General features: G+C 44.4%; 1 protein-coding gene across 5 annotated transcripts; it reads right to left on the bottom strand.

The window, feature by feature from the left end:
* Positions 1 to 12,416: 12,416 nt before the first annotated feature.
* Positions 12,417 to 18,529, bottom strand: MYCN (MYCN proto-oncogene, bHLH transcription factor). 5 transcript variants are annotated; one of them, XM_065681652.1, is made up of 3 exons: positions 18,407 to 18,529; positions 15,068 to 15,903; positions 12,417 to 13,990 (listed from the first exon to the last, which is right to left on the bottom strand). In XM_065681652.1, exons 2-3 carry the CDS (start codon positions 15,798 to 15,800, stop codon positions 13,392 to 13,394), a joined length of 1,332 nt encoding a protein of 443 aa, XP_065537724.1. In that variant the 5' UTR covers positions 15,801 to 15,903; positions 18,407 to 18,529; the 3' UTR covers positions 12,417 to 13,391. The 5 variants fall into 5 exon arrangements, with proteins under 5 accessions (XP_065537724.1, XP_065537729.1, XP_065537728.1 ...); XM_065681657.1 differs by lacking the exon at positions 18,407 to 18,529 and adding an exon at positions 17,425 to 18,305; XM_065681656.1 differs by lacking the exon at positions 18,407 to 18,529 and adding an exon at positions 17,202 to 17,414.
* Positions 18,530 to 18,773: the final 244 nt, after the last annotated feature.

The following is an 18,773-nucleotide window of genomic DNA, read 5'->3' as shown; positions in this document are numbered from 1 at the left end:
TGACATTTCCAGCTTTTGTTTTCTTACTTAATTTCATTTTACTTTCTTCCTCTGCAAAACTATGCCCAATATAACAAGAGGATAAAATCGGAAGGCTTACCTAATTACTACTGCATTACACTTGTATGAACAATGCAGATACTGAACATTAGACAAATTACTAATGCAACAATGCAGCAGTTCTTTCTGTGGCACGGGATTTCTCTGGGAATGTTATTTTATTGTATTTCATTTAGTGCTTGTTTGTTTAAGGGGGTAGAACAGACATTGCTGTATTTCAGTTTGATTCAGCAAACATTCTGGCCTCAGTCCAGCAAATCATTTAAGCGTGTGCTTAAATGTAATGGAGTGAAATTTAAGTTCATAGTACTGCCTATGTATTTAGCATACAGCATGGGCTTAAGTGCTTTATACAAAACAGGACCAGGATGATGAAAAAACGTAAAAATAAGGCCCATGCATTTTTACACACTCAACTTTCAAAACACTAATACTGTTAAAAGGAGTATTTTCCACTGCCTATGCTACGAAAACACTGTGGTATCCCCCCCCAACAAAAGCCAACTAACTTTTCCTGATCTGACAATCTGACAGCTCTATCCTGTGTAACTGCTAGTCTGGCCCTTTTTAAAAATATCCGATAAAGTTAAGTGGAAGCTTTGCCTGAGCAAGGTAAGCAGAAATGAGTCTCAGGGAGTATATGGAATTTTCTCAGGACTTAGAGCTGTGCCTGTTGTAGCCAAAGGCTAAATTTCTGGTGGAACTCAGTAGTGTTCCTCTGAGTACATTTGCTTTCCATACCAATTTCAGTTTTAGTGGGAAACATAAAACCAACATGAAAGTGATGCTGAAACACACCACAAAGAAAGGTGTGTTCTTAACTTGGGTTACCTAATCCAGGTTAGATAATTTAAACTGTGGTTGCATAGCAATTTAAACCACTCTTACTGGCTGCCAAGGGGGGGTGGAACTTTGTCAACCAACAGTTAGATGTGCATCAGCCGGAGACCCAGCTTTAACCAGCAGCCAAGGGAACTCAAGTTAACTTATATGGAACATGAAATGCTAACAGTGCTTAAAGAACCCACTGCTTTAACCTGTCTGTGTAAAGATATTAATTTTTATGAGGTTTTTGCAATGTAGACAGACCTGGAAGAACCTTTTCAAAGACACGGGAACTCAGTAAACCTGACCATTGTCCACAATAAAGGAAAACACTGTTCCTTTCTGAGAAGATTTACAATCTGTATGTTATATTTCCACTGTTAAGGCCCTAAGCTCTTAGCCAATGAAGAAAGAAAAAAGAAAAACCAAACCCAGGCTGTTTTGTTTTGCAGTTTAGATGCCTAGGGATTTATTTACTTGTCTGTTTGTTTGTTTGTTTCTGCCAAGAGCAGAAACAACCTTCTTGAATTAGTCTACAGTGAATCAGTCTCTTTGCAACAGAAGCATTAAAAACCTCTAGGTTTTATTCATTAGTAGAATAATACGTATATTTTGCTTGGTAGTGTTTGTTTGAATTACAACCGCATGGAATTCAGAACAAAGCTACTGTGGCTGCATGGACCTGCTCAAAATTTTCAAAATTCCATTTTAGCTTATTTCTGGTACAAGACCTGATTAAGCATACCAGTTATCTAAAATGTACTACTTTTTCTGCTGCTCCATCTTTCTTGCTATCTCTAGTCACTGCTGGCCAAAAAAAAAATTTAAATGGCTATTGTTTTGCATTTCTAGCACATCTCAAAGAAGGGAGGAAACAATTATGCGCTTGATCAAAGAACAGAGCATGAGCTAATCATATATAAATATCTCAACTACCCTCATGCTTCATGCTATAGAAAATGTCTTTTTCAAACTTGTCACTTGCTTAGTATAGACTTAAAGAACATTGTCATGCATTTTACACAATATAGAAGGATTTGAGTGCCTTTGGCCCAGTTTCTGTAGATTTCACTCATTAATGAAAAGGTGGGAAGAAAGAAAGCACAGACATGAACAGGTACATATGAACAGATGTTGGCCTTGATTTTTTTAAATAATGTTACACTACCCCATTTATCTGCAGACTTCTTGGTATTTTGAATTATAAAACTGGGCACAGATTTGCTTCTTTTGCATTCTCTCCTCTGTAAATTTCATTTCTGAATGCTGACTTCAGCACCAGGTATCCCTGCACACCAGAGGTGTAGTCTCTGGGGACAGAGGGAAGGAGAAAGGGTTATAAAATGTGGATTTTAAATACATGTAATATAAAATTGTCCAAGGAGCCTACTCCTATCCAGGATGCTGAACAGAAGAAAACAGGCATTATAAGCCCCAAGGCACTCCTCTCTGCCTCCTTGTGCAGAATGTCTATCCCTGAGGCTTACAGGAACGCCCAGAACCAGGAGAAAGGATTTAGCCCAGCACTGAAAGACTGTAGTGTTAGGAAATGGAAAACACATTAGAAATGTGTGTTAACCCTAACTGGAAAACCTAAGCAACTCATTTTACTTCCAGCCAACAAAACCTTTGAAAGAACTTGTGCTGCTTTATGTTCAGGTATCTACATTTGGATCTCCACCTTATGGCTCTGGATAAGGCTTCAGGTTTGATTCAGCATAAGGGTGAAGTGAGGCAATGTTCTAGGTGTTTGTATTCTGGATTCTGCCTTGTTTTGTGAGAGCTATAGAATTGCCTGTCTGAAGATTGTCAGTTCACTTTTATCTTCTCATCTCTAATTACATTTATTATATTCCATAAGACTAGAAATAAACTGAATTCTATGCTAACCTGAAACTTAAGGGCAGAGGATGTGGATTAGGGCAGAAGATTTGTTTAGGTTTGATCTAAGGTAGATCAAAACCAAACAAAATCTGTGGGGCCTAAGAAATTAATCTACTGATCCCAAAATTACCCCATGCACTCCAGATCTTCTCTCCTGGACTAGTGCTAAAACATCTTAGCACTGACCTAGAAGAAACTGGCTGGGTTTATATCATTCTTTCACTCCCTTGCAGTTTCCTGTAGGTCAGTGAGCTCTACACTAACCTCTCTGGTCCGGTGTGGCCCAGGAAATTACAAATATTTTCAGCTGTGTCAGGTTCTGCATATGTAAGTTAGGAGGTTCAAAGGGAAGTTTAATTGGCACTAATCCTCATCTCCACTTTTGCTCACCTCCTCCTCTTTTCTCACTAAGCCTTCCCACCTCAAAGCCACAGAAGCTTTACAATTTTTCTTATAAAAATATATATATTTAACCCTTTGGCAATCTCTTAATGCCCTTTTATTAAATCCCTTAGCTCCCTTTATTAAGTCCAGGGTAATTAAAATGATTACAAACCTTTCTTGAGTGATTATACCCTTTAATCACAGTGCATATTTGCTGAGATGTAGGCAACATTTGTGGAATATCAAATATAAAAATACTTTGGGCAAAGATGTTTAATAATAATTTTTAAAACTATGATCTTGATTAAGGAGGTCTAGGGCATTAAAAATCATATCTACATGTGGTCACAATGAAACATTGAAGGACTTCAAATACACGCATACAATGGCACAGTTATAATCAGGTTTCTCAATTTCTTTCAACTCCACCTCCTCAGCTGGTGTAATCTGTCCTAATGCCATTGACTCCTAAGGTGCTACACTACTTTATATCAGCTCAATTTACTGGGGAACCAGATCAAATGTACAAGTAAAATCCCTTCTTGGGTCATTATTTCCCAGACAATGAAAGAAAAATCAAGGACTTTCATCTGGAGTGAGCTTGGATCTCCTGTCTGGGACTCCAAAACTGTGCACTCATCCCATCAGCAGCAATAGTAAGGTGAATGCATCCCCCTGAAAATACATGTGGTCAGATGTTGCTGCCATATGGTTGTGCACAAAGTAAGTAAGTTTAGGAACCCCTGTCCAGTGTAAAATATAAATTGCACTGAACTTTTGTCATTGAGGCTTGGGGTTTAATTGGAACGTTATTAGTTAGAACTTCCCACTCAAAAAAGTATGCTTCATTTTCAAGTGCGTAGGTCATAAAACAGGTCCAAGTGATAGGAAGTCCATCCTCAGTAGTTACTAATCTTTTCTTCAACTATTGGAGAGTCATTTACTCTCTGTTCCTTTTATTTCTTCATGTCTGTTAATATACAGCTTGATTTTCAGTTGATACTTCTAAGACCAAGCTCTCAAGTATTCAAAAGCTGAGTCTTCTTTGAGGAAAATACAGAAGTGATAATACATGCATGATAATTATCCCCATGCTATACTACAGGCTTGGGGAAGGTAGCTGGAAAGCTGCTCAGCAGGAAAGGACCTGGGCATGCTGATTGATAACCAGCTGAACATAAGCCAGCTTGTGCCCAGGCAGCGAAGAAAGCCAACAACATCCTCGGCCATAAAAGAAACAGCATAGCCAGCAGGGCTTGGGAAGTCATTGTCCCCCTGTACTCAGCACTGGTAAGGCCACACCTCAAATACTGTTTTGAGTTCTGGGCCCCTCACTACAAGACAGACATTGAGGTCCTGAAGAGGGTCCAGAAAAGGGCAATAGAGCTGGTGTAGGGTCTTGAAAATGAGACTCATAAGGAACAGCCTGAGGGAACTGGGGTTGTTTAGTTTGGAGAAGGCTCAGGGGGTACCTTATTGCTCTCTACAGCTGTCTGAAAGGAGATTGCAGTGAGGTGGGGGGTCAGTCTCCCCACCCCATAAGTGATAGGACAAGAGGTAATAGCCTCAAGCTGTGCTGGGGGAGGTTTAGATTGGATATGAGGAAAAATTTCTTCAGAGAGAGAGTAATCAGGCATTGGAACAGGATGCCCAGGGAAGTGGTGATATCGCCATCCCTGGAAGTGTTAAAAAACTGTGTAGATGAGGCCCTCAGTGATACAGCTTAGTGGTGGTCCTGGGGTAGTCGTTGGACTTGATGATTTTAAAGGTCTTTTCCAACCGAGCTGATTCTATGATTATATGATTGTAGGCCAAAGACACTCTTATAAAGTTGCAAAATGACATGGATCAGTATAGAAAGTATTTATTTACTCTGACACTTGCTACTAGACTGATGCCTGAAATTTCAAAATTAGATCTGATAAGAAATAACCTAGGTATCCAAGATTTTTTTTTATTGCCATTTTTTATTAATAGTGAGGAAAAACATTAATTTTTTTTATCAGTAGGATAGATGGCTTACTGTGCCTTACTTACTATTGACCACTCTGAATTGCTGTTTATTTTCACTGGTGCTTACATGACTAAAGCATCCAATCACTGCATATTGTCAACACGAGCAGCAGAAAATAAAGGTATGATTTTCTTCACCAAAGGAGTTCACAGTAACTTAACTGTTGCTAGGTTAATAGTGAATGCATATGCTTAAATTACTCCAGAAAATAATACTCAGTCTTTAAAATGTACTACTGACAAAAGTGAAACAATATTAATAGGCATTATTCTATTTTATTCTAATTGCATACTTGTGTTTTCATAGTCTTTCAGAAACAAATGTCAGTAAGAAATTAAGAACTCATTGAGAAAGAATATAAAATACAGCACAACTTAACTTGGCATGTCTGCAGTTTTCATTTAGAGGTCTTGGAAAGTCTTGAGCTCCTCCTTCACACACTCCTACTGATGTCAACAGACTTATAGCCACTCAGAAAACGTTCAGCAGCTCACAGAATGGGAACCTGTATTTTAGACTTAAATACATTGTGACATAATATGACTGTTACAAAAGGTGAAACTGCAAAGCAAAAAAGATTTGACTTATTTAAGTGTTTGAATGAAAAGAGGAATTGACATAGGGTGATATAAAACAATTACTGCAGACCCCAGGAGCTGTGAAAAGAAATAGTGTTTTTAAAAGAACAGAAAGGTAAAGTTATAAGGACTACTGGAGTAAGGTTATAGAAAAAAAGTGAAGGGAAACACTGAAATACTTAGAACTATAAAAGGTCCAACAACAAGCTGTAAAAGTTAAGAGTAGTTTTTCTGAATGTTCATCTACTTTGTTTTTCTTATGGCTTTTTTTTTTTTTTGTTGTTGTTCTGTTTTGGTTTGGTTTTTTTTTTTTGTTTTTACATTGAAAAGAATGTGATATGTGCTATCATTTAATTTAGTTTAAAAGGTTGTCAGTATATCAATATCTGAAATGTATCAACATGCCCTATAAATGAACTTTGTGGAGGCGTGAGAAGGAGAATATAAGGGCATGCCCGCCATGCAATATCGTAACACAAAAGATGTTTTAGGAAATTCTATCATAATGCAAGGAATTTTCTGGCAATGATGAATATTGATATACATTGATGTTAAGCAAGACATGTGAGAGGACAGACAAAGTCCAAAGATTATAAAGTTATGGAGATGCTGTTATAGAGGATCAAAACTAAAAAAAGGATGACCTAGATGGAACTGGGTTTAAGATTACTTGACTAGTTCAAGAAAAATCTTTAAGATGTTTAAGTCAAATAAAATGAGTGGAAGTCAGGACTAGTAGGACTCAACTTGTAACTTAATGCACTGAAGTCTGAAGTTAGGTGTTAATGTATAGGTGTTTACATGTTCACTATATACCTGGAGTTTCTTTTATAGCTAAAAGAGAGCTAATCAATACAGTGAGCTGCACCTAAAGAAATAATACAGTTCATCTTAAAATAGACACCTATACTGAATCACTCTCCAGACTCCACAGACTATAACAGCACTTAGATATCAAGCTTTCAGTTAGATATCTACAAACTCATTGCAGGGGGGTTGGACTGGATAACCTTTGGAGGCCTCTTCCAACCCAAGCTATTGTGTGATTCTATGAACAGACATCCAGATTCAGGTGTCTTAAGCTGACCCTCACATTAGACATCTACAATGTTGGTACATTTACCTGGTCACCTAAGGCTTCTCTATAATTAACACAGAAAAATCAGTATTTCTAGGGTGAGATTAATTTGTGTTATTTTAATATTTATTTAAGGATGAAATTAACTGTGCACAAAAAAATACCTGCTTTCTTTATTGACTAAAAAACAGTTGGTATCTGGTCAGATGAATCCCCCTTGCCTTCTGCATGTCTACTTAGCTGAGGGACACAAAAGGAAAGACAAGAAGTAATAAATCAGCTTAAAAATGATTAAAGGCTGAAGAAAGATAATAGAAATTATTGAAGTACATTACATCATTGCATAGCTTCATTAGCAGCATTAAGGTATGTTTGAAAGAAATGTTCATAAGTATATGGGCTCACTATGGTATGTCCTGCATTATCTTGTACATCTATGTACCTACTCCACTCATGCAAGAAATAATACAATGGAACTGAAGCACACTGTGGTTTAACCAGGCTTGTTTGGCCAGAAGTAGAGCTTTTAGAGAAAAGTTTCTAATTGTAATTATTGAGGATGTGACTTCAGACTGGTGCCTGGGAAACACAGCTAATGATTTAGGAAAAAATTAGGAGAAAAAAAAAAAAGTCTTCAGAAACACTGTTTACAATACATTTTTGGTTAACAGATTACTAGATAAAACTGAGCATGTCTCTTAGATTTTGTTTTACACAGGAGTTTGCTCTTGCTTCAGAGTACATGCAATTAATTCTAAAGGAATCAACCAACCACATTCCCAGCAGGTCAAGGGAGGTGATTCTCCACCTCTACTCTGCTCTTGTGACAACCCACCTGGAGTACTGCATACAGTTTGGGTGTCCCCAACATAAGAAGGATGTGGACCTGTTTGAGGAGGCCATGAAGATTATCCAAGGGCTGGAGCACCTCTCCTATGAAAACAGGCTGAGGGAGTTGGGCTTGTTCAGCCTGGACAAGGCTCCAGAAGACCTTAGAGCAGCCTTCCAGTACCTAAAGGAGGCCTACAGGAAATCTGGAGAGGGACATTTTACAAGACATGTAGTGGTAGGATAAGGGTGAATGGCTTAAAACTGAAAGAGGGGAGATTTAGACTAGCTGTTAGGAAGTTCTTCACTGTGAAGGTGGTGAGGCAGTGGAACAGCTTGCTCAGAGAAGTTGTGGATGTTCCATCCCTGGAAGTGTTCAAGGTCAGGTTGGACTAGGCTTTGAGCAACCTGGTCTAGAATTATAGAACATTTAGTGTTGGAAAGGACCTCAAGATCATCTAGTTCCAACACCGCTGCCATGGGCAGGGACACCTCACACTAAACCATGACACCCAATGCTCTGTCCAACCTGGCCTTGAACACTTCCAGGGATGGAGCATTCACAGCTTCCTTGGGCAACCCATTCCAGTGCCTCACCACCCTCACAGTAAAGAACATAAGAGATGAGTAACAAATAGGCCATAATTTAGTTGTAAGTCAGATAAATTTTAATTCTGATAAATGTACACAGCCATCCATTTCATCACGGAGTTAAAATATACTCGGAATCAATAGTATTTACTTTGTAGATGCATTTTTTTTTTAATTTCTGAATTATTTGGGTGTGTCATATTAAAATCATAAATACAGGAAACAAAATACCTTTGTTTGCTTTTTATTCAAAGGACCAAGTGGACAGCATTATGAATTGCTCTGTTAAAATATATACTTGGCTTTATTTAGCTGCGTTCATGAATCAACACATATGGAATCCCCTGTGTGCATGCAGCATGTATGTTGATCTATACATACAGCGTAAGTACAAGGAATCTTCACAGCTCAGAGATCAAGAATTCATTTTATCTTCTCTGAGCTGACTGTTGCTCAAATATACATCTAATTAGTCACACTGACAAAAGGTAGGAGCACAAAGCTGGATGAGAATCACAGATCTGCATGCAGGGGAAATTGTCATGTCATGCAACCCAACAGCAAAATGCCTGTTCTGCTGTGGCCAAGCCTCCTTGCAGGGTCAGCACAAACAGATGGGCAGCTAAAACTACTGTACTGTAGCAGATTGGAAACAGCAGCCCAGCAGAAGTGAAAGCTTGCCTGGGCTCTCATTTCAGGCAGTTGCTGAGGCCAGTTGCTCCATTGATTACCAATGCTCCAGTGCTGAGGCAAAAACAGCCGTCCCAGCCCTACCATCAGCTTCTCTTCCATGTTTTTCACCATTACTTTCCTGTGAGGTACCTGGAAGTGCTGCATTTCTCCTGTTTCTACAGCAATCCCGGCTTATTTTAAAGAGGTCCTCGTGACACCATGTACCCCTTTAACTTTGATGTGTTTGGGCTCCTGAGGGAAGAGCCACCACATGTGGTTTAGGCACAGAGGGGAAAAGAAGGAGGAAGAGAAAAAATGAAAGGGAAAATGGACACAAGGAAAATAAAGGAACACAGGTATAAATCATGAAGCATTTGCTGAGAGTGTGATAACATCGTACCCTAATGGTACATTAGAAAGTCATTAAATTCATGATCTCACACTTAAAACTTTAAACAAAATTAAATCTTCTGATTTAAATCAGTCACAAGCTAGGAAATGCAGGCTTAAGAATGGGATCCTTTTAAAGGCATTTTATTCAAATTTGGTTTATCAGTATACTTATAAGGGGCAAATGTGCCCTCTGCAAATTACTCGCATCATGAAATGCCAAGCAGTCCTGCCAAAACCTGGTGATAAGTTGCTATAACAGCAGCTTGGGGTTTGAGAAATGCACTTTCCTTCACACTCATGGCAACAGGTGACCTAGTGGTAATGACATCATTAACACATTTCACCTTTTTAAGCTCTCCCTCTGGGGTTTTACTTATACTAGTTTATGGAGGAATCATTTCATTGTGGTGTTTCAGGTCCCTTGTGTTCTTAGTGGTATGTTTAAGAAAATAAACAGAAAAGTGGAAGGATATCATCCTCTGGATATATGATTTGGGAGGAAACCATCTGATTCCATCAGCAGATTCAGTCTTTTATGAAGAACTTGGGAATTTTTATAACAGACCAGATAAGACTGCAATCAATCTATTTCAGTTTTCCCTTCAGGAACTGGTAATACCCACTTTTTAATAAGAAGTTATTGGGTACTTGCCACATTTTTTAACAGATTCTCTAGACAGATGTTTGCTTTTCTTATGCAAATGGAGGTATTTATATTATAAAAAAAAAAAAAAAAAGGAAAAAAAGTCCCATTTCTATATTTGACTGAGTCCTGTGGATTCTTCATATGCATGCAGAAGGACTTTTTGCTGCTGTTGTGGCTATGTCTCTATGTCCTTTTCTATGAACACTTTAGGGTACTGATTCTTCAGAAAATATTACTAAATGAGTTGTTTACCTCTTCTTTTCAAAAGCTATCTTTCCTACACGTCTGTTCTTTTATGGTGTAAATACAAAAGAATCTATTTAACAATTGTAACAATAACATCCTACAACTGAGATTTTTGTTTACAAAAACATTTGTCCTTGATAACTTGCTCCCTACAGCAACAACATGAAAATAAAGCTATTAACTCCAGAAAGTTATTTAAAAGAAGAAAAAAAAAAAAAAAGGCAACTCCCAGTTACTGGTAGCAGAGCCTATAGCAGCAAACAATACAGTATGTGGGAGCACTTCTGAACCCAAGGGGGCCAGATTCCATCTCCATTGGCAGCAGCTGGATGTTTATCACTGAATTCAAAAGCATCAGGCCACTGCTCCCAGACTGAAAGAGGCTTTTAGATGGGATTTGTGATGAATATCCAAACAAACCTGAGTATTTGACACCTTTGTTATACTCTAAATGCTTGAACACCACGACAATACAAAGCAGAACTGGGTTGTCTCCAGAAGAGAAAGAAGTAATTGCTGTCTTCAACTACCTAATGGGAGGTCACAGAGAAGATGGGAGACAGACTTCAGGGAGGTTAAACACAAGACAGGAGGCAACGGACAGGGGTTGGAACAAGGGAAATTCCAAACAGCTAATAGGAAAATTTGTGTCTGTTACAGCAGTAAAAAAATGAAACGTGTTGTCCAAGGAGGCTGTGGAATCTGCACCCTTTGGGATGATCAAACCTTGGCTGTATATGTCCCAGAGCAACCTGATCTGACCCAGGGAAAGGAAAGGAATCTGTTAATTTTTGATTTTCTTCTTCAGTAAGACTCGTGTGACTTGTTTGAAAACAGCACAACAGTGCAACAAAACTTGCTAATAAAATGGGGTTTAAAAATATTTTTGTTGTTGTATCTAGTAAAATTATATGTACCCTGTGACTGTCCACACCCATTATCTCTGCTTAGGTCTTGTCTTCTATTTTTTTTTTTTTTACTGTACTGGGAAAGTAGAAGCAGCATGATCAAGTCCACATCAAAGGAACAAAACCAAAAATTTTATTTATGGTATGAATGATTGTGGTCCTCAAGTCTGAATTTAGATTATTAAGAGCAAAATTAACTCTATCCCAGCCAAAACCAGGACAAAGCTACTAAGTCTATTCTAGTCAGTTTTTCACATGGTGTAAGCTTGTGTAGGCCTAGCTGAATCAAAATGGTGTTACACCAATTTGTGCACATCAAGGATCTGGATTTATTGCACTGATACAGTAGTAGGTACAATTCTGCGTTCTTGGTACAGAAGCTGGCTGGAGTCCATGAACACACAGGTAACAGGTCCACCAAGAAGCTACTGGAGGGCATAGACATATGGCACATTCACTGCTACAGTGGTTTTGCCCACTCTTGCTACTTGCAAGGCAAATACCAGACGTTCTGTACCTCCATCACCAAGCAAACTACTTCCTTTGTGGCTAAAGTAGGGGCAGATGTTCCAAGCTAGCTCATTGCAAGCTGGTCTTTAAACTAATTACTGGCCATGTGGTCATTAATCCATACTTTTTCAGGTTCAGTGTGAGGAAAAGACAGTATCAGAAATATCTTTACAGGCCAGAAAACAAATCAAATCCTTGGTCTCCAGGAGCTTAACAAGATAACCAAATGTTTCGCATTGGCATCTCTTGCTCTGGTCACACCAAATGCCATCACACCTCTTGAGAGGCAACCACCTGCTAAGTTTCATTGTTCTTTTGGCACATGCTTCATAGTTCTGCATCTTCTCTGGGATTTTTAGTTTTACTAACTTAGACCAGGTAGTAATAAACAGGACCTTCAGTACAAACAAGAACATTAATTCTCCTATGCAACGATGGACTGCTTTAAAGATAAACCTTTTACTTCTCAACCTGTCTACAATACTGAGGACAGTCCCTTACAGCAGAAGGATGCTAGTCGTTGTTTTGGATCCCTCTCTGCACACAGCAGATATTCCAGAAGTCTTCACAAGATAGAGTCTTCTTTCCATTGGCTGTGATATGTTCAGTCCTCTGGGATTATCCTGACATCACAAGAACCACCTGAAGTATGAAGGAACATCGAAATCATTCTTACTACAACTGCTTTATAATCAGAGATGGTAATGTCCTGCCTAGCTGACTTTTCATAGAGCATCATCTATAGTTGGAGAGTTTAAGTGCCCAGGATATGGGACCATGTTTTTGTATTTCACGAACATTGCGAAGTTAAAGACTTTATTTAGAGGAACTTCATTTAGAAGAAAAATAGTAAATGGCACATCATGTAATTGCTATTTATTTTCATAAACATGAGGTATTTCAAAGTGCTATAAGACGCAGCACTAAATGTACATCGTTGGAAGAAATTAAACACAGAACTTTGCAGTTACCCAGTTCTATGCACCAAACATTAACAAATACATTAACTGGAAGAAACAGGCTAGGAAAAGGCATATATAGTAAATTTCTTTACAAAAGTTTCTTAGTTCAAAAAAGTGATAAAGTAATATCTACTCAAAACTTTCACAACTCATTTTCATACGAAAATATAAGTATCAAATTTAGTTATGTATCAGCATCATACTAAAGTATACAGGCAATGTAAGAATTAGTACAGTACATAACAGAGATTAACAATATATTTGTATACAAAAACATGCTCCTCAAACATTGAGGTATTACAGTACTTAGGTATGAACTTCCAGTCTAATACCGGCAGCAAAAGCCACCTCTCATAACCCAAGACATGTACAAAAGGCAAGTGTGTAGATGGTATTTACAGAAAATTCCCACAGGGGCACAAAATGGCAACCCCTAAAGTAACATCTGTTAGAACATAAGCACCATAAAACTTAGGAATGAACATTTTAAAACTCAACTAGATGTCATCAGCAGCTCCAAATGCTCACAACAATTAAAAAAAAAAAAATCCCCACCATCTACAGTTCTTAAGAGGAAAAACAAAGGCAGTCCATTGTTGTTTGGTAGTCTTGCAAAAAACTCCTTGCAAGAACATCCATTTGCTCCGTACCCGGAAAATATAGTTTGTCGATTACTTCAGGGACTGGATTGAAAGTAAAATCAACATTCTTAACGTCAAAAAACACAATTTTTTTTTTAAAGAATCAAAAATGTGCAAAGTGGCAACGACTGTCCTGGTCAGCCAAAACAAAACAAAACAAGACAAAACAGTTTAGCAAGTCCGCTTGTATTCTATTTTCTTTAGTAATTGTTCTTGTCTGGCTCGCAATTTTTCTTTTTCTAGCAATAACTTCTGCTCCTCTGCCTGAAGAGAATGAACATATTCAGTGGCTTTTTTCAAGATCACAACTTTTGCAGCTTTCTCATTTTTAACCAGTTCTGGAACATGGTCCCTTAGTGTGAGGAAACTTGACCGTAGATCATTACGCCGCTGACGCTCCAGGATGTTATGATTGCGTCGACGTTCACTATCCTCTGAATCAGAGTTTCGAGGACTTGAACTCTTAGACTTTGGTGGGATTGTGGGTTTTACTGGACGGGGCACCTCAGTTTTTAACTTTTTCTGTGGTGGAGCCTCTTCACTCTCCATGTATGGAGAAGGAGCGGCGTAATTATGCTGCTGGTGAATTGGTGCGCAACGCTTTAAAATCAGTTCATTCTGCTGTGTCCTGACTGATGGAAAAGTGGTATTTTTAGGGCGCACTGTTATAGTAAGGGTGGTAACAGCCTTGTTGGAGGAGGAGCGTCTTTTCTCCACTGTCACAACATCTATTTCTTCTTCTTCATCCTCTTCCTCCTCATCTTCATCATCTTTTGATAACAGAAAATAAACGTTATTCTCACAGAAAATACTCCAAACAAGTATCAACCCAGATGTATTTATTGACAAAATATGTACAGTAAAAGGAGGAATGCAATAACTTATGGCAAAAATAGGGCATGCCCACCATCTGTAGTCAGATATACATCTGGGGAAGTATGTACTATACATGAAATGACTGAAGAACAGTGTTTTCCTTAAGTTTATCATGAAGACTTTGATTCAGTCAAAGTGGATCTACCACCCACATAATTGCAGCAGCAGAAAAGAGATTTTAGGCAGAATGTATGTATTTCGGCTGGACTTGTACAGCTGTACTACAAAAGGCATGCCCTGTGCCACAACACAGCCCTTGCTTGCTAGAAAAGCAGCCGGAAAACGAAACAATCGCTGGGTTTGTTCTGAGGCAGAAGGTGAAGCTGCTCCAGCCGGGGACCCTTTAAGCCGGCGCTTGGTGCACTGCCAAGAAGACAGCTGTTGGAAGTGCTTCCTCACCCAAAGCTGTCAAACCCAACATTAAAGGGACAGTAGGCTTTGAAACCGGGACGGATCACCAAGTTTATAGAGATACGGTCATACAGACCAGCTGAACTACACACGCGAAAACGCGTTTCAGCCCAAGTGGGCTTCTCCGCAGACACGCACACGAGAGATGTGGGGCATTTCAGGGTCCGTCAATGGAAGCACTAATGTCTCACCAGCCTTCTCCAGACTTCCCAAATCCCGCCTAAAGGCACACACGTCCCCCGGGGGGCAGTGGCGGCCCGCTCTGACCAACAGCCCCCCAGCCCCGGCACCGGCGGGTGGGGGTCTGGCCCCCACAAGAGGCAAGCGGAGGCAAGGCAGCCCCACAGCGCTGCTGCCGCCAGGTCAGGGGCGCGGCACCCGCCCGCCAGGCCCCGCCGCTGCCGCCTCTCCTGCTGCCGCCTGCCGGCCGCCCCGCCCGCCCCGGCCCGGCCCTGCACGAAGGTGCCGCCGGCGGGGACCGAACCGGGGCGCAGCCCGGAGGCAGCGCCACCGCTCCCAGCCCTCCCCTCTCCGCCCCGGCCGCGTGCGGGCGCGCTTACCCGAGTCGCTGAGGGTGTCGTCCCCGGAGCTGCTGCTGGCTCGGCTGTCCCCGGCGGGGCGCGGAGGGCGGCTGCTCCGCGGAGACCCGCCACCCACCGCCGCGGCGCGGCCTGCCGTCGCCTCCCGCTTGTTGACGGGGAAGGGGAAGACCACGGCGGGGTCCACGCACTCGGGCACGGCGCCTCCTAGCTCCGCGCGGCCGCTGCCGGCGGCGGCGGGACTGCCCGTGGCGGCGGCCCCCGGGGGAGGCGGCGGGGCGGCAGCGGCAGCGGCGGGCGCCTTGCCCTGCAGCTTCTCGCTGACTGCCCGCTCCAGCTTCTCGCGGGCGGAGAAGCCGCTCCACATGCAGTCCTGGATGATGATGGAGTTGAGGTTGTTGGTCACGCCGAGGCCCGTCTCGAAGAAGTCCCCGCCGTCCGAGCCGCCCCACAGGTCGGCCTCGGGGGGCAGCAGAAGCAGCTCGGACGCCCAGTCCAGGGGGTCGGCGGGACGGCAGCCACCCAGGGCCGCCCCTCCCCAGGGCCCCGGGCCCCCCCCGGGGGGTTGCTCCTGGAGCCCGGCCCGGCTGGGAGACAGCGGAGGGGTGGGCAGCAGCTCAAACTTCTTCCAGATGTCCTCCCCGGGGGGAGCGGAGTCCGGCCCGCACAAATAAAAATCATCTTCGTCTGGGTAGAAACAGGGCTGCAAAGAGTCGAACTCGAGGTCTGGGTTTTTACTGACCATTCCTGGCATTACGGGTCTCTCCTTGCTGATCCTTGGGTCGGGCAATAGTTTCAGAGACAGGTTTTATGGGTATTTCCAAAGGGAAGAAGAACGGTTCTCCCAAGATCTGAAACTAAACCAAAAATACGAAAGTACAAAAAATTAAAACACGAAGGAACAGACAAGACATGAAAGCGACTCCCTCTTAACCGAAGGGGGAAAAAAAAAATCCCGTCATTAACAGCAAGAAAGGGGGAGCCTTTTTCAAGTTGAGTTAAAACCGCCTCTCACACACCTTTCCTCCCGGCTTAAGACACTCGGAGCAGGGCAGTCAGGGAGCGCTCCCGCGAGCGCGGCTTCCCGCCACCCCGTCAGGCCGCAAGCCCGGCCGCTGGGAACCGCTGGGTACCGCGGGGTGCGGAGCCCCTCCGGGCTTCCTGCCGCGCATAGCACTCGCCTGCTCTCCCCGAGCTGCTGCAGACGCTCAGAACGGCGGAGTAACTGCAGGCAGATGCGAGGCTTTGATACCGTAATCTCTCCAGAGAGCTCTTTTAATATGCCAGCTAAAGTGGAGGAAGTTTACTCCTTTTGTCGTCTGCGGAGCAGTGCAAAGGGGAGAGGGAAGGATGCAAAAAAGGGGGCGGAGGGGCTCTTTGCAACTTCGCAAATCGCCAGTTCATTCACTCAAAGCGAGCCAGAGAAATCCGCACAAAACACAAGGCGGGGAGGGGGGAGGGGGGGGGGGCGGAGGGGAGAGGAGGAGGGGAAATCCAGCAGCAACAGAAATTATCAATCTTATGTAATAATCTTACGCACAAAAATGCATTAAAACCATCCCGGAGCCACCAACAAAGCCTCCTGAATTGCCAAGAAGGTACGGTAAGTTTTTCTGCCCCTCTTCCCGGTGCAAGACAAGAGCAGCGGGGAGGTTGCAAGGACAACAACTTTGAGCGTTCTGCCGCTCCGTGCACCAGCAGCTCCTGCACAGCCCCAGCTCTCCAGCCCCCTCGCCGCCCCTGCACACACGCTGCTTGCCCTTACCTCGGCCGGACCCCCCCTCGCTAGCCACGGCCGCTCAACCACAGCTCCATTCCTCCTCTGAAACCTCAGTTGCATCAGACATTAAAAAAACAAAAATGACTGAAAGTCCGAAAAAGACACTGGGCTTCTCCCTCCCGCTCGGTTACGGTACAGCGAACGGAAAGGGCTCTGCTGGGTTCGCAACAGCTGACGCTGAACCGGAGACCAAAAACGGGAGGGGAAAAAAAAAAAAAAATTCCATTAAAAGCCTTATGATGAAACGCACAGAAACGAGCCCGGCTCAGCTGCGCTCCCTGCCCCGCCCCCTGAGCGCCGCCAGTTATTGTACATTTTTCTACTCGTGAAATACATTAAACCGGTTAAAATGCAAAGCAGTAAAGAGGCACCTACAAAACAGAGGCGATCTCAGCGCGACAGCTCCAAAACAAACCACAAATATCCTCCAGGATTTTCTTCTGCTTACTGAATGCCCCATTCGCGCGCCGCAGTGCCCCAGCGCCTCCTTCCCCTTCCCATCCTCCCCAGTCCGGCAACTCGAACGAGATAGGGAATTGTATTTATTTGATTGGGGTTTTTGTCCTGCAGCCCAGACCCTGCAGCTTCCTCTTCTTACCTCCTTGGTGATGGTGGTGGGTGTTGCAAAGGGGGGAGGAGTGGCGGGGGGGAGGGGAGGAAAAAAAAAAGGGGGGCAAAAAAAAAAGGCAGATGATCTTGTATGTTGCACTTTCCTAAGCGTCAGCCCGCCCGGCCCCCGTGGCTGGCCCGAGCCTCCGCATTCACCCCGTGGTTGCAGACAGATGAGTGTCACTGCCGCGCTTTGAAGCTGCTGGATATTATTAACCCCCAAAAAAGGCATTAAAAAAAAGGGGGGGAAACATAAAGCTGACACACCCGGGGACGGGAGCAGTAACCCCCCCGGGGCCCAGCGAGCGCGGCTAACCCCACCCCCTGATTTCCATACAAGCAGGGAGGTGCCTGGTATTTGGCGCCAAAAGCCCCATTCGCTCTTTATTCTCGGCGATCACAGCGAGGTCCCGCTCCCGGTGCAAACCCCCTCGGCCGGGGGCGGGGAGGCGAGGGGACGGGACAGGAGGGCGCCCACCCCCCGCCCCGCGGAGCCCGCCGCGGCCGCACTCCCTTTGTGTCACCCCCGCCCCGCGCCGACCCTGCCCGAGCCTGGGGGGGAAACGTCCCCTCTAGGAGAGCGGTGACCCCGCGGCCACCATCTCCGCGGAAACACTCGGGGCAGTAAAAACGTGATGATAAAAAAGCGGGATAAAGGAAGTGGCTGGGCGAGGGAGTCGCTTCCACTCGGGGCTTTGGAAATGAATAACCCTGCAGCCGTCGCTTTCCCTCAGGCGCGCGGGCTTGCACGCCGTGCCCGCGCCCCCCCCGTTCCCCCCTCTCCGCCGCCCGGCACGGCGCGGCACGGCACGGCGCGGCGCGGCGCGGCCCGTCCAGCGGCACTGCACAGCCACACTGCGGGGCTCCGCCGTTCCGCTGCCGATAGCGACACCTTGCGGACGGCCGGCGAGAGCGGCGGCGCGGCGCTCGCCCGGCGCCCCCACGCATCCCCCCGGCGGCGGGGCACCCACCGCTCTCTCGCCTCCTTTCCCCGCCGCGGCGGGGCCGGCCGCGGAACGCGACGCGACAGGACGGGAGCGCGGCGCTGTCCTCGGCGGTGCGTGGCGGCGGGTGCGATCCCGATCCCGATCAGGGCGCCGCGCGGGGCGGCGCCTGCTCGCTCATAGGCTGCAGGTTGAGGCGGGGACTTGGGCGTCGCTCGCAGGAAAGCTAGTAGCGGCGGGCGGCCGCTTTGTGTGCGGCGGCGGGGGCGCCGCCGGCGGGGTGCCGCCTCCTGGCCCGCCTCGGCCGCCGGTGGGGGCGAACTTGCGGCCGTCGAAACTGGCGGCTGCGGAAGGCGCGACCGGTGGCAGCGTTAGAAGAGGGGGAGGCGCCTCC

Source organism: Lathamus discolor, chromosome 5, assembly GCF_037157495.1.
Source record: "Lathamus discolor isolate bLatDis1 chromosome 5, bLatDis1.hap1, whole genome shotgun sequence".
Lineage (NCBI taxonomy): Eukaryota > Metazoa > Chordata > Aves > Psittaciformes > Psittacidae > Lathamus > Lathamus discolor.
The sequence above is the reverse complement of the archived record's forward strand: the minus strand, read 5'-3'. Positions and strand labels throughout refer to the sequence as shown.